This window comes from Gobius niger, assembly GCF_951799975.1.
Source record: "Gobius niger genome assembly, chromosome: 19".
Taxonomy (NCBI): domain Eukaryota; kingdom Metazoa; phylum Chordata; class Actinopteri; order Gobiiformes; family Gobiidae; genus Gobius; species Gobius niger.
In genome coordinates, this window is record NC_136870.1 from 14,386,018 (window position 1) to 14,401,429 (window position 15,412).

At 41.8% G+C, this 15,412-nt stretch overlaps 1 protein-coding gene across 1 annotated transcript in view; it reads right to left on the bottom strand.

Annotated features, from left to right (window-relative positions):
- Positions 1-1,589: 1,589 nt before the first annotated feature.
- Positions 1,590-15,412, bottom strand: part of LOC306978341 (voltage-gated delayed rectifier potassium channel KCNH4-like) — a gene marked incomplete at its 3' end in the record, with an annotated part of 52,837 nt that continues 39,014 nt past the window's right edge. The window contains exons 9-16 of the mRNA XM_079576864.1: positions 14,768-14,967; positions 13,959-14,208; positions 13,244-13,458; positions 7,513-7,548; positions 6,548-6,912; positions 5,069-5,160; positions 4,300-4,376; positions 1,590-2,375 (exon numbers count right to left, since the gene is read on the bottom strand). Of these exons, the coding sequence (XP_079432990.1) occupies positions 1,590-2,375; positions 4,300-4,376; positions 5,069-5,160; positions 6,548-6,912; positions 7,513-7,548; positions 13,244-13,458; positions 13,959-14,208; positions 14,768-14,967 (2,021 nt within the window). The remainder of the gene's footprint in view (positions 2,376-4,299; positions 4,377-5,068; positions 5,161-6,547; positions 6,913-7,512; positions 7,549-13,243; positions 13,459-13,958; positions 14,209-14,767; positions 14,968-15,412) is intronic.

Genomic DNA, 15,412 nt, shown 5'->3' on the forward strand with positions numbered 1-15,412 from the left:
TAAGGTAGTTAAGGCAATTTTGCAGATATATATATTTAAAAAAATCTATATACTGGGGTTGCCCAAGAGGGGCACAAAAATAAGGTTTTAATTGAGTGTTTCATGGTGTAAATGAGTTCAACTTGTTACATAATATACAGTGGGAAGAAAAAGTAAGTACATGGTTTGGAGTTTCTCACATTTCTGCCTAAATTAGTCACTAAATATGGTCTGATCTTCATCAAAATCATAAGAATGAGTAAACAGTGTCTGCTTAAACTAATACCACCGAAACATTTACATTTGATCATATTCTTATTGGCCATAACATGAAAACATTCACAGGACAGTGTGGAATAAGTAAGTACACCGCCTGAATCACACTGAACTGCAGCAGTTTTGTAAAGAGGAATGGTCCAAGATTCATCCTGATCATTGAGAGTCTCTAATCTGCAACTACAGAAAGCCAGAATCAGCCAACTATTTAATAGGGGTGGGAACCTCTGGGTAGCTCATAATTCGATACGATATGGGATACATGGCTTACAATAATGATTATGTCATGATACGCCGATACTGTGATAATCGATATATTGCACAAAAATAATCTACAATACATCACGATAAAAAAACACAATTATTTTTCTGTGCATTTTCTGACAGCATTCTTGATCATTATTGGCCTCTATTGACTGTGAAAACAGTGGAGCACTGCTGCCTCATCAATATGCATGACATTGCTCATAAATATGCATGACGTCATCAAAAGTATCGATATCGGAAAATAAGAATATATATCAGAAAATCGATATATTGTCACACTCCTACTATTTAATACAAGGGATCACTTACTTTTTGCACGCTGTTGTGAATGTCTCAGGACTTTCTGCAAAATATCGTTGAACACTTTTTTTCTATTGATGATAGCATGATGTCCAGGTCCTGAGGCAACAAAACAGACCCACACCAAAGCTATTTTGCAGAAAGACCTGAGACATTCACAATAGCATGGAATAAGTAAGTGAACCCTTGTATTAAATAGCTGGCTGATCCTTCTGTAGTAGCAGATTAGACACTCAACGATCAGGATTCCTCTTTACAAAACTGCTGCAGTTCAGTGAGATTCAGGCGGTGTACTTACTTATTTCTCTCTGTCCTGTGAATGTTTACATGTTATGGCCAATAAAAATATGATAAAATGTAAATCTTTGGGTGGTCATTCTTATGATTTTGATGAAGATCAGACCACATTTAGTGACCAATTTAGGCAGAAATGTGAGAAATTCCAAACGGTGTACTATTTCTTCCCACTATATTAATCAGCATTAACCTCTGTAATTTGTAGTGCCTCTGTTGGACCTGGGTGACCGCTGTTTCCTCCTTATACCACATTAGATACTGCAGATCTAAAGTGTCTATCATAAACGTACTATTTGACAACATGCTTGAATCCTTTCTCGCCGACTTGACTTGTTTCTAAGTGATTAAAACAGTACATACCACCCAGTGAAAGGTGCCATAGAGGGTTCATAATGTTTTGCCCGGTGAGTGTCCAAAAGAGTCTCTCAACACTGTTAAGTCAAGTGTTCCCTTAATAAAAGTCTTGTACGTTAATCCGTGAGGTCCAGACACCAGGACTGCTCTGTGCTTTGTGTCTGGACTCCACTGCTGGACTGTAACGAAGATGCGCTCCCACTATCCCGACTCTCCGTGGACCCCCTGTTACCAAGAAGTGACTCCAGGCTGCCATGTCCACCTGGGGGCCGGTCCTGAGCACCTAAATCCAAAGAAGAGGGTGGATGAGTGTTCCTGGGACAGGCTGGAGGAGATGACGCCACAGGGAAGATGGTAATGTCCGGATTAACATTATGGGAAGGCGGGTCAGGTTTTGATAAGGTCTTAGCTTCGGGAGGTGGACAGAGGAGAGGGTATGAACTTTGCGACTGGATTTGAAGGCTCTGAGTGGATTCAGCTGTAGACAGAAGGCGAGAGTCAGTTTTAGGGGGCTGGAGGCACAAAGTGGGCTGAGATTGGCTGATCAAACTAGCACTTTGAGGTCTTCTGTCCACGCTCGCGCTCGGAAAGTTTCTGCAGAGGAGAGACGACCCAGTCCAGGAGTGAGTTGTGACCACGCTGCTCTCACTTTGACAGTCTGTAGTTTGTCTCGCAGCTGCAGCGTTGCTCCATAGTCCTGAAGGGGAGGCAGTTTGGCGCCCCCCGGTGTCAGTGTGGGGGGATGCAGCAGTGGGAGGGTGGTTGGGTAAGGTCGGGATACTGTGGTGATACGCGCCGTGGATGGGTTTGAAGTGATGAGCCGTAACATGAGCCTCCAGCAGATGCATCATGTGGTGCAGGTTCTTGGTGAGCTCAGACACTTCACGGTTTAACGTCTCCATCTAAACAGACACATATTATGTCGCACATTAATGACTGGGAGAGTTTCCAATTATTAGAAAAGTGGCTGTACATTAACTACATTAACCTCTTAACCCCCGACTGAACCGAGCACATTTTCTCCAGTTTGGCTTTACCTACATCTAAAACCTTGTTGGAAAAAAAACAAAAAAAACAAGCAACAAAAATGAGACAAAGACAAGGATGAAAATGCAACAAAAAAGATGAAAATGTGATGAGAAAGTGACAAAAGTGTGTGACAAAAAAGTGACAAATAAGGGATGAAAAGAAGAAAAAAAACGATGTAAATGCAACAAAAGAGCAACAGGAAAGTGAAGAAGAACTGATGAATGTGATGTGATGAAAAAGCCAAAAAAGAGCAACAGAAATGAGACAAAAACGAAGATGAAAATGCAACAAAAGAGCGACAAAAACCTGACATAAAGGTGATGAAAAAGTGACAAAAGTGTGTGACAAAAACGCAACGAAAAAGTGATGAAAAAGAGACAAAAAGCGATGAAAATGGAAACAAAAACACCACAGAAGAGCAACTGGAAAGTGACCAAAATGTGTGACGAAAACGTAACAAAAAAGAGCAACAGAAATGAGACAAAAACGAGGATGAAAATGCAAAACAAGAGCCCCAAAAACCTGACAAGAAGGTGATCAAAAAGAGACAAAAAGCGATGAAAATGCAACAAAAAAGCCACAAAAACACAACAGAAAAGTGACAAAAATGTGACAAAAATGCATTTAAAAAAACGACGACAACTCGAGGAAAGAAACCCGTTTAGATAAGCTTTGTAGATTTTGGTAAAGCTGAACTGGAGAAGATGCACTTGGAGCCTTCCGCAAGTGATCATTTTCTGGATTTCTGTGCATTTGCAACCTCCATACAATCTTGTTTAAAGATTTTGCATTATCAATCTTGCGAACTTTGTGCACAGAACTTTCCCTGGCCGTGCAATTATCTACTCTCAGGGTCAGCAATGTCAAGCCCATGAGCCAAATCCAGCCCATCGCTATAAATTCACCGGCCCCACATGGTGAGAAAAATGATTGCACACAACACAGATCTCAACACCTAAAGTAGACTACTCCACAAAGACAGAAGATCATTTCCAGAGCCCACTGATCAAGTCTAAGCAGTGGCGGAGCAAGAGGGGGGCTTGGGGTGGCACTGGTCTCCCCAGAGTTGTTAAAATATACAACGCAGCTGAAACTGAATTGGTTCTTACGCAGACCAAAACCCCAGAGTGCAGCAGCGTGACGCACACTGGGAAAAGTGAAGGGCAGGAAATGTAGAACACGACTCAAATAAAAGCGAAAGGGGGCTGTGGGAAGGGCCAGGGGTACAGAACTACAGCTTGGCGGTCGTGTTTTCTCTGCAAGTGTCAAGTCAGCAGAAAGGTTCCTCTCTGGTGGGTAACAGAAGAGCCAGCGCTGATGAATTAAAGCTGCATGCTCCTGCACCTGCCTGAGTTTGGATTCAAATAAACACTCCACACAAGGGCACACGTGTGAAGCCAGATGGTAGAGTGAAAAACATGATTTTTTTTTAAATATATCCTTGTTATAATGTTGTTCCCTTGTAGAATATATACTTGGAGTTGGGTTCTGCTTCATTCATGCTCGTCTGAGTCATCCAGCATAATCATCCTGTCTCCATCTCTAGAGCTCAAACACCGGCTGAGGTCATGAGGTGGTGCTTCTCTGTTTTATTATCCCTCACTGTGAAGCGGAGCGAGGGTCCACGCAATTTGTATGTTCAGAAATTCGAGTTGGATTAATTTGTGTGAAGCGACGTGAAGTGGGTGACTCACTAGACAAATACTATTCCTTTCACTCCCCTTAATTTTACCTTCTAGAGAAATCCCAAATGTTTGAAAAATAAAAACTGAACAACACATAAAGCAGTTGTTGTACCTTTTGATTTAGAACACCAATGGTTTCGCGGACCTCCTCTGTCTCCAGGAAAAGAGTGGTTGTGGCCTGTTTTGTATCTGTGAAAATGGGACAGTGTATTAATTTTAACAACATTTCTAATGTGAATGTGAGGTTTAAAGTAGAACTTGATAACTTATAGAAAAACAAACCAATTTCAAGTGCTGTCATCATCAACAGCTTTGAGTCAAATTATTTAACTGATGATATCACTTAATCACACAATATTAAACCAATACGTGTATCAGTCCATATGATTAGTGAACTTATGGTAAATTCAATCATTTGAAAACCTAAACTGGCTATAGCTTAAACATAATATACACAATATATTCAAATACAATCTTAGGATTTATGTCAACATAGAAGTTTTTGAGAATTAAGTACATTACACTAAGTTCAATACTTAAAGACGAAATGCGCTCATGTCCAAAATTAGCTACACATTCATTGTCAGAGCTAATGACAATGAATTGCAAATGTGGATTAATTTAAATCCTTTTACGGAGCTCCGATGGCCCATTATCTAATTGTCTAGACATGAGTTGAAGTTGATAGTGTCCAAGGACGGCCGCCATCATTGGGAACTGCATACATTAGACGATCTGCTTTGACCTCACTTGTCTTTTAACATGTCTGTGACTTGTTGACATGTCGTATCGCCTATATTCTCATATTTCCTGACAGCAGCATTATAATGGCCAGAGTTTGAACTTGAAGGCACCCAGGCGGCCCTCGGAGCTGTCCTTACCTTGGCTGCTGCCTCCTGGGCGTGCTTTAGGCTCACTATGCTCTACATTGAAATGAAAAGTCTGCCCGTTGTCTTCGATGCCATCTACCACCCTGAAAGACAGAGGTAGAAACTGAGAGTTGGTGAAATTGTATATCGTTTTGGGTATCATTGTGGCTCAAACTCGGTGCCATGATAGCCACAGCTGGCACGTGTCTATCTCCTCTCAGTCTGGAGGAGGGGACACTTGAGCTCTATGACCAAAGTCTAGCCATTTCTGGGGGATGACTTACACACTTACATTATGAGCACAGCAGGTGGATACCGCGCAATGTAATAATTTATTTACATCATACTCTCAGCGGCGCAGTTTCCAGTAGCATGAAATTAGAGCCATCGCGACTGATGCATTAAGCTGATCACCAAAGAAGGGAATGGTGTTTGAACACACCGTCTCTAACAAGGAGTTCAGGATCTGATCCACTTATCTGTTCCAAAGTCATGACATGAAGGTCATACATGTTAAAAATAAAAAGTCATTTAACAAGTTACAGTGCTGAGATCTTTGTTTTTGTCTCAGAGCTTAGCGTTCTGCGTTAGACAGAACTTTCATACTTCTACTGGACGAAAGAATAAAAGATTGAAATTTAAGTATTTCTTAGTGGCACGTCCATTATTTATACATTAAAAAAGTAATCTGCTGTAGAGTCATGGTTGCCCCAGTTCCTTTGAGTCGTGTTGCTGCAGGACTGATCTAATACAGAAGAAGCACATGAGGTTCACTTCTTTGACAACAGTTACTATAGTAACTATTTTCTCCTAAGTAAAAGTACCAGAGCAGAGCCCACCAGAGTGGTAAAAGGTGTTTGCTGTATTTCAATTATAATCTTTACAAAAACATTTTCCAGAATGCGACCTGCTTAGGTCATGAGTGGAGATACATAATCATGGACTACAATGCTTCATTGTATTTTACAAAGACATTACTGAGTCCAAGTATAGGATAATGCCCATCTTTCATTAAACAAAGGTTTTCAGTAAAAGTCAATATTTGAATTTGTCCAGGCAGCTTAAAGCCACACTGTGTAGAATTTTACCCATACATAAAACTGAAATACAAGCATTTCCTTTGTGACAGGTATTTTCTTCATTGAAAAATACCTCATGTACAAACAAACACAAGCTTTTTCTGTGATCGGCTCAGCTCTACGAAGACATGACCGTAACTTTACCAGGAGTGGGTACGTCTCCAGCTCGTATACAAGGAGAAGTCGACTAAAGTCAGCTGAATGTGAGATTTAAATCTGTCCTCATCCAAATCCCGCAATAGCATTTTCTGTGTTGTGCTGGAGCATGTTTTGTACTGATGGCAATAGTCTAGTCCAAAATGTTAGGCAGTGTGCCTTTAAGGAATCCCAGGTTGAGTTGTGGGTTACGTTATATTAACAGCACAGAGATGATTATTTTCCATTATGATACTGCCTGTTTTAAAGCTAATACCTGGGGCTCAGGTCTGGCGGGCCGAAGCAGGCGACCGTCGGGATGAGCAGCTTGGATGGTTTGAGCTCTGCCTCCGACTTGGCCCGGGCAGAGATGCAGGGTGAGGTGGCCGCTCTGTGATCTTTTTTGGGGAGCGGCTGCGGGGACGGGCAAGGCATGGGGATGCTGCGGCTGAGGTTGGGGGAGCGGCAGTGCCTCAGGGCGTTGAACTGGCGCAGCTCGTCCCCCAGGAGGTTCCCCAGGGAGGTGCGGCGGACCGGGCTGCTGAAATTGGGCAGCAGGAGGTTGCGGCGCGATCGAGTGGCCGGCGACTGGTGATCCGAGTCGTCACTTTGGGTCTCGACGATGGAGGGCAGCCGGGACTCCTGCGGATTGAAATACTGTGTTTCAATTTTCCTCTCCAAATGCGCAGAGGTTTGTATTCTCATTTAGTGCAGATGCCCTCCCTGACCTCTTCATTTATTCAAGGAAGAGATTGATACAAACGGTGTAATGGCTTTGGCTTATGACTCTGCTCTCAAAACATATTAACACTTTCGACATAGTTCCGCCAGATCACACAATATGAACGACATTTTGCCAAAAAAAAAAAAAAATCAGGAAAGTGCAGCGACAAAGTAAATCACAAGAAAAGCTATTGACCCAGTTAGCGCGCCAACCCCTGGGACTGGACGGAGCCGGCTGTTCCAAATGAGTTTCAACCTGAAGGGGAAGTCCTTGTTCAGACCCCCCTCAGATCTCCCAGGTGATGGAGTGTGTCCCAGGAAAACGGAGGGGGGGGTTACCTTGAACGTCCTGGCACGAGCCGCTGCTGAAGTCACCTCTAAACACGACTGTGCATTGTCCTGACTTGCCTTTTTCAACGTATTTCAAAAGCTATTCATTTTTTATATAAGACATTCGTAAGATAAAAAAAAAGAAAAGATAGAGATGAAAGAAATGTTCTGCATATTTGCTTAACTCACATGTGGCCGCGGTGACCTTGGACACCTGGCAAGACTCTGTGAAGAGAAAACACTGGAGTTTATGGCACAGAAATAGCATGGTAAATAATAACATGAAAACATAGTAATTAACCCCCCCACATTTTCTCCAGTTCAGCTTTACCCGAATCTAAAAGCTTCTCAAATGAGTTTTTTCCTTGCTGTTTTGACGCTTTTTGGTTGTGAACCGGTGAAAACTTTCTCGGTTTAGGTGGGTGTCAAGAGGTTAAAGCAGAACTAAGTTACTCACGCCCCTAGAGGCCTTAGGCGCCACTGCAGGTGTTGTAACATGTTGCGTTTTTTTACTCATTAATTATCCGTGAGAGTAAATACTACGCTGACAGAAAAGACAAAGGGAGAGAGGGATATTGTACATCCAATTACACAATGGAGATATTTTTTTTTCACCCAAACTTGGTTGTAAATACTGTTTAAATGTCGCGAGCTTGCAGTTAGCTTTGCCCGTTAGCCTGTTAGCTTCTTCTTTGTGATCTCATTAGAGTGCATTGGGGCCTCCGCCTTGGTGGGAGGGAAAGTTGCAATTGTAGTTTTCTGGGCAGAGACACCAGGGGGAGATGAAAGACCCCCCAATCATCCTATTAACACTGGTATTACCACCAGAGGGACTATGGAAAGGATTTATCGAGGTAAACAAGTTACTTCTTTAAGTATCCCGGACACGCTGAATTCATTTTGTGGCAGTTAATTATAAATCTTCAACAAAAGTCCCTAAAGTGTATCCCTCGCTATATCAATACATTTTGTCTCACAAAATATTACCAATTGTGGCCATTTTAAATGCCTTATTTCCATATAAAAACAACAAATAGAAGAAAGTCAAAGTACTTTATGTTCTTCTATGAGCGATCTAAGCAAAAGTTTCAAATGATACCTTTTCACCTTCAGTGTCTCGCCTGAAAGTGAAGTGTTTGGTTTATTATTTGAAAAGGAGTAACGACCTGTAGTCCTTAGTTTCACAGTTTACAAAGTTTTTCCTTTAAATAACGGGTAAAGTATAATAAAAGCCGAAAACAGGCCAAACTTTCCACAACAGCATCAGACGATATTTTCTGTCATAAATCATTTTCCAATCGGCTCAAACTTCAGAACGTGAATAATACAATAGTCCATTTGATGTCCTTATGTTTTATTCAGCAGGACCGTCCTTCCATTTTCTGTTCCTATAATAACGACCTTGGCCAGTGACGCCGCCATCGCTTCAAAAATTAAATGAAATCACTGATGCCTTTTCTAAAACTGAGAAGCAAAACGAGTCCCAGCACTTCCAATTGTAAATAATAACCAGTTGGATAGCAAACAAAACTACGGCTCTGTGAGGCTCCCAATTGTGGGCTGTTTATCTAAGCGTAACACAGGGAAAGGTCTTTTTTTTACACAGTATATAGCGGTGAAAACAAACAGAAATCAGGGATGTCAAAATAACATACCTGGAATCTTATTTATCCTTGATTTGTTGGAATTTTAGTAAGAAGACTGTTTGTGACAGTGACATGTTCTCCTTGTTGGAAATGGTGGTTTCCTGAAGGGACATGCAGTGAGTAATAAGCTGCCCTGAAGACTCGTTTCCAAAGTCATTAATTGAACATCAGTATCAATTAAAAACAAGCTAGTGTCCTACATAGTGAAATGAGTTTGCTTGAACATAATTGAGTGAGAAAATGATCTGAAATGTCGCCTACCCCTCCCTTGAGTGGTCTGAAATGTATGGAAAAAAAGCGTTTTACTAAGGCTGGAGAGCTTCAAACCAAATCTATTCACCAGATACATAGCTTCTGTCACTTAGATTACAGAAAAACGTATAGTCATTGCTGAGCAGACTTTTCACTTCACCACGTCAAACAGTTTGATTTGTGTAGCTCTTTTCATGGACATAAGTCATTCTTCTATACTCGGTCTTAGTAAGTAAGATATTCAGCCACGATTCAGGCACACTTGCCACTTGAAGCTGAACTAAGAAAATAGCTTGAATTTCATGCTTTTTTTTTTTTTTTTTGAAGAAAGAAGACGTGACTGTACAAGGTTAGTCTGAAATAAAAGCAAACAATGAAAGGCAGTGTTCTATCCAACGGCCGCTGCACTGGGTTTAGCACAAAAGAGTTGATTGATGGTTGATATTTGACGTTAAGGGTGTGCTTTTGCATAATGTCTGTTGGTTTCTCAAAAATTGGTCCAGAAAACAAAGCAACAAGAGCCGGGTGTAAACTGGTGGAAGCCTGGCTGCCAATCTGTGCCAATCCTACCCTAAAACTTTTCAGAAATACTTGCCAATGCTTATAAAAGCTACTTTACACTATCTTCATTTGGGATGAGATGTGTCCCCCCCCCCCCCCGTGCCTCCAGACCGCAGCCCGTTCTTCACACACTGTAACCGCATCTCTTTTTCTTTCCCTGTGGCCAAACGGTCAATGGATCTCACCAAATCTTACTGAGCACTGCTGGCTCCTCCTGTGATCTCTGCAGGAAAACCAAGGACACGAGGTCACGCTGTAACTTTGCTAAATCGCATCAAATAGGACACATTCTTATCATGTAGCAGCACTGACCGTACCGCCTTTTACAAAAATCCATTTATTGTGCGTGAGGTGGGTGAGGAGTTTTAGGAGGGAACAGCTTGGCCAAGGTGCTGAGTGTTTCTTCATCCTGTCAGGGTGCAGTGGGGCTCGGGCTTTTGGCTTGTGCATAAACTGAACAGATGGTATGGGAGAAGTACAGTGTGAGGTTTCGCTTATAAAAACCCCGCTGGCTTGTTATCACCAAACGGACAAACAATTAAACAGAGTACACAAATGTAACCTCTGATTCCAACCACAGCAGATCTCCTCCAAGGGCAACCAACCTGTTTTATAAGGCACAAGTTAGGCCCGATGCAGCAGACAAATCTCTCTAAGGGATTCAAAAGGGGCTGAACCTTATTGACTTATTTTCAGTGAAGCCCTCTCAAGAAGTCGAAACTTCCTTTCAATTATCATTTGCTGAAAGAAGTTTGAATTTGAGTGTTTTCGCTTTATTTTCAACACAATATGCAACTAAAATACAAATAGATCTGAGTTTAGTGGCTGCACCTGCTGAGAGTCAACCTCTTAACCCCCACCCGAGCCAAGCACATTTTCTCCAAATCTAAAAGCTTCTTGAAAAAAGTGTCAATAAAAAAGCTGAGCAAAAAACAAGGATGAAATTGCTACGAAAATGTGAAAAAAATGGGATGAAAACCAAACAAAAAAGCGTCGGGGGAAAAAAAATGACGACAGCGCGAGGAAAAAGATCCATTTAGATGAGTTTTGTAGGTCTTAGCTTTCAATGGCTGTGACCTTATGGATTTGGGTAAAGCTGAACTGGAGAAAATGTACTCGGTCAAGGCGGGGGTTAAGAGTGTTGGAGTTGGAATCATTATAAATCATTAGTTTCTTTTGACTTGACATTACTGGCTTACGTTTATATTTTGGTCCTACCTTGGAATGGTATGGAGTCTTAGAAACATTTACCTTTATTATAGCCATAACAAAAATGTAATGTAATTATCATTCCTCATTCTCAAATGACACTCATGTTGTCATAATGTTTTGCTAACAGGCTATAAAAAAAAAGCTACTGCTCTCTCTCCATCTGGTAAACCATTAATTATGTGGTCGAAGCAGCTTCGCTCGTGAGAATTGAGCCTTCGTTGATAATTAATACAGTAAGAACAGATGCTTTAACTGCGCGGGATTGAACAACTTAACAAACTTGAGCACGAGAAAACAATCCACGTATATCCAACAACTTTAAGGGCCTAAATTACGCTGTATTTCGGCTTTTTAAACTACTTTTAGACACGTTTATGTCATTTCTATGATACACACTAATGGAATCACGAAGAAGAAGCTAACAGGCTAACGGGGAAAGCTAACTGCGGGCTAGCGCCACTTAAGCAATGTTTACAGCCAAGTTTGAGTGCAAAATATTATCTCTATGGTGTAATTGTGGCACAATGTACAATATCCCTCTCTCCCTTTGTCTTTTCTGTCAGCGTAGTATTTACTCTCACGGACAATTAATGAGTAAAAAACAGCGCAACATGCTACGACACCTGCAGTGATGCTTATGGCCTCTAGGGGCATGAGTTGCTTAGTTCTGCTTTAATATTATTTCACGTTCACTAAAAATCCTCCAAAAAGCAGTTCATTCGACCGTCCGCCCACTGTACATGTCGACTTCATTCACCGGTGAGTTTTCTGCACAGTTGAAAGGTTAGCCAATGCAGCTTGAACAAACTGTCAGTAGTAAAAGGCGATGGTCAGGGGAGGTCAGCTGCTGTGCGCCGTGTCATCAAGTTGTACTTCGGGGAGATGTCCGACAGGTGATACGGCTGTCTGACAGAAGCCCTTATACCGAGTAATTGGTGTGACAATCAAGCTATCAGCGGCCCTTTTGGTGTCATGGAAAGTGGGAAAGGTTGCTCAGACGGCATAGAATTATACTTGTCGCGGACTAGAAAGTAGTTTAAATGGATAGTTTTGAAGATGGAAGAATTTCGCTTGTCTGCGCTTTGCTGTAACTGTACAAGGTTAGTCTGTGTATTCAAAGCGAGCAATGACAGATGTAATGTGTTCTGTGCAAAAGCAGCTGCACAAAAGATTAGATTGATATTTGAAATAAAGTAGATGTTTCTGGACAATGTTTGATCAGGTCTTATCTCAAAAATTAGTCCAGAAAACAAGGCAACAAAGAGCTGAAGCAGAAGTCTTGTCTCAATTGAGCATCTCTTCTTTATTAAACGCTAATAACTTAATTTGGTGGTCTTTAAATCTAACAGCTGCCACAGTTGTTAGATTAGATGTGGCACCTGTTTTTTAAAATCACAAAAAACTAATTTGTGAAAGTCCTAAATTTATACACTCTTTTACGTGCACGTACCCAATGCAAAAACATGTGCAAAATACGACTTAAAATAGACTCAGCACTTAAAGCAGTACTAAGTATTCATGCCCCTAGAGGCCATAAGCGTCACTGCAGGTGTCGTAGCATGTTACATTTTTTAACTCATTAATTGTCCATGAGACAATTAATGAGATATTGAACAACCAATTAAACAATGGAGACAATTTTTGTCACTCAAACTTGGCTGTAAATGCTGTTTAAGTGGCGCTAGTCCACAGTTAGCTTTGCCCATTAGCCTGTTAGCTTCTTCTTCGTAATTCCATTAGTGTGTATTAGGGCCTCTGGGTCGGAGCAGGGAAAGCTGCAAGTGTGGTTTTCTGGCCAGAGACACCAGGGGGAGATGAAAGACCCTCAATCATCCCATCAACATGAATTGTATTACCCCCAGAGGGACTACGGAAAGGATATATTAAGGTAAACAAGTTACTTAGTACTGCTTTAACTTTACAGCTCGGTCTTAACATTTTAATTGCACATAAATAGCATGGTACATAAAAGTTTGAGTAAGCAGTCAGTCATACAGTTTCCTACTACAACATTAAGTTCAGCCTGCTGCTATAAGAGATCACTAGTTGCTGATGAAGCATTTAGGGATTAAGCACGTAAAAGTGTAACAACACAGTCATTGCGAGAAAGTAGGACAAACATCTATTTTTTCTCTTTTCCATGTGAATATGACTAATTCCAGCCTTAACCCAGAAAAAGACTGTCAATTGGTAAAGTCTCGTGTCCCTGAGGTCTGAGCAGCTTGCCACACTCATGCAGCGTTTGTTACCTCCTCTTGGCTGCCCTCGCGCAGGTTGTAGGTGAGGTTGTTGTGGATCTCCGAGTTAAAGACGTTGGCGTACTCTGGATACAGCTCCAGCACCTCCCGCAGCCCCCTCACGCTGATGTACTGCAGGTCGCTGTAGGTCAACGCCTTCACGTCCGCATTGGTCTTAATCACCTGCTCCGTCCCGGGCAGGTCACATCCAATTAGGTTTCCCTTTTCTACAAATGGAAAACAACAACTGGTAAGTTTTTCTCCCTTTATGGAGAGGTGGGTAAAGTAGGAATACTCATCCAAATAATTAGGCTCTAATGAAAAAAAAGGCATTTGCAGACTAAATTAATGCAATGTCTGATTGATCTACAATATTGTAATCATAGTTATGAATAGTTTAGGAATTGGAATTGCTAAAACCTTCTTCCAGCAGTTCATTCGATATTTTTTTTTATATCTAATTGTTGCGTTAAAATCATTCAAGTTGAAGGACAATTGTAGGAATTGTTCTCCATCACGAAAGGGGACTTAGTGGTCAAAAATGCAGAAGAAAGAGTAATCAGTGGTTCTCAATAGTTTTTCTGGTCTTGACCCCCAGTTGAAATACAGATCCTGTGATAAAACTCCTCTTCGAAGTACAGCTTATTGAAAAAGTTCCAATAAAGTAACTCATCACTGTGTCCCGCTGCCAGTGCTGAGCTTGACCGTGTGTGATCAGTAGACTGACCTAGAATGGCCAGCACCGTGTTGTTTTTGGACACCTCCAAAGACCCCGAGCAGACGAAGTAGTTGGCATGCAGCGCGTCGCCCTGCCGGATGAGGTACTCCCCGGGGACGCAGAAGGAGGTTTTTATGTGCAGCGAGAGAGAGCGCAGACAGCCGCGACTCGCCCCTTTAAAGACCGGCAGCTGAAGTATGTCCTTATTCAGATGCATGGTGATGTCGGCCCGCAGCTCGTCAGGGAAGTCGTGCAGGAGCTGAGGAGGAGCGACAGACGCAGTGAAGTGTGGCACTGATTGGTTATTAGCAAATGGATTGAGTTACTCTGTGAATTCTAATGCATTTGGTGATTTTGTACAAGTCTATTTCATTTGTCTTCTTCGGCTTATGTATTCCTGTCAGGGTGTGTGGCTGAAGATTATCTCAGGACTTTGATTCTGAGGCGGGGAGGGCTACAACCAACTTTGTTCTGTAACTTTTATTTATTCCTTATACAGTAATGGGTCGATCCCAAGAAGTACTACATATGCACGGATTGAAACTATTCACCTATGCATTCATGGACAATAGACAGTTTAGACTCATCAATTCATTTAATGCTTGCACCTCTTTTGACAGAACAAAGTCAGAGTCTAGAGGTAACATAAGGTGCATACAAACTCATTGACTCCCACAACCTCCTTCCTCCCCTTTTACCCCCACTCTGTTGGAAAGTTTTGAGAGTCAAGTATTCCTAATGAGATGCCTGCACCAGGGGTCAGGTGGTTAAACAACCCCATGTACACGGTGTCAAATGGCAGTGAAAGGGACTCCTACCTCATTGGCATCTATGCCATTGTTGACAGACCACGTGGTCTGGAAATACTCCAGCATGCGCTGCTTGAGCTGCTGGGGCAGGTGATGCACGCGGACAAAGTCTTTCAGGTCCTTCATGCGCGTGTGGTAGAGTGAGCGGCGCGAGTACATTCTCTGGATGATGGCTGTCACGTTACCAAAGACCAGAGCGTGCATGAGCGCTGCAGGAGAGAGGGAGTTTGTCAAACTTCTGTTAGTATATACAGTATACTCATGTGGTTATGTTGCCCTTTGGAAAAGAATATACTGCAATGGGTTGTCCATTGTTCTGTGGGCATTGGCTATTCGTCCCAGTGAGATGTTAATATGCATAGTGAGTAAAGTTTTCTTTGACCCACAGCCATAATTTTACACATTAAATATTAAATGTTTGCCTGGTTCATTGAGTGTCTAGCATTATCAAAGTCATTTGCTCACTACATGTTTACACAATTGTTCAATTACAATTAACGTTTAAGTTTGTCATGTAATCACATCAATATTTACATAGAACCCTGCCACCTCAGCTAAAATAATGAACTTTCTGTTATTTGGCTGCGCTGAAAAGGCCAGCCAAACACATCACACTACACTTTCTCCGGAGCTGTTGGCAGTGACCCTGTTTAT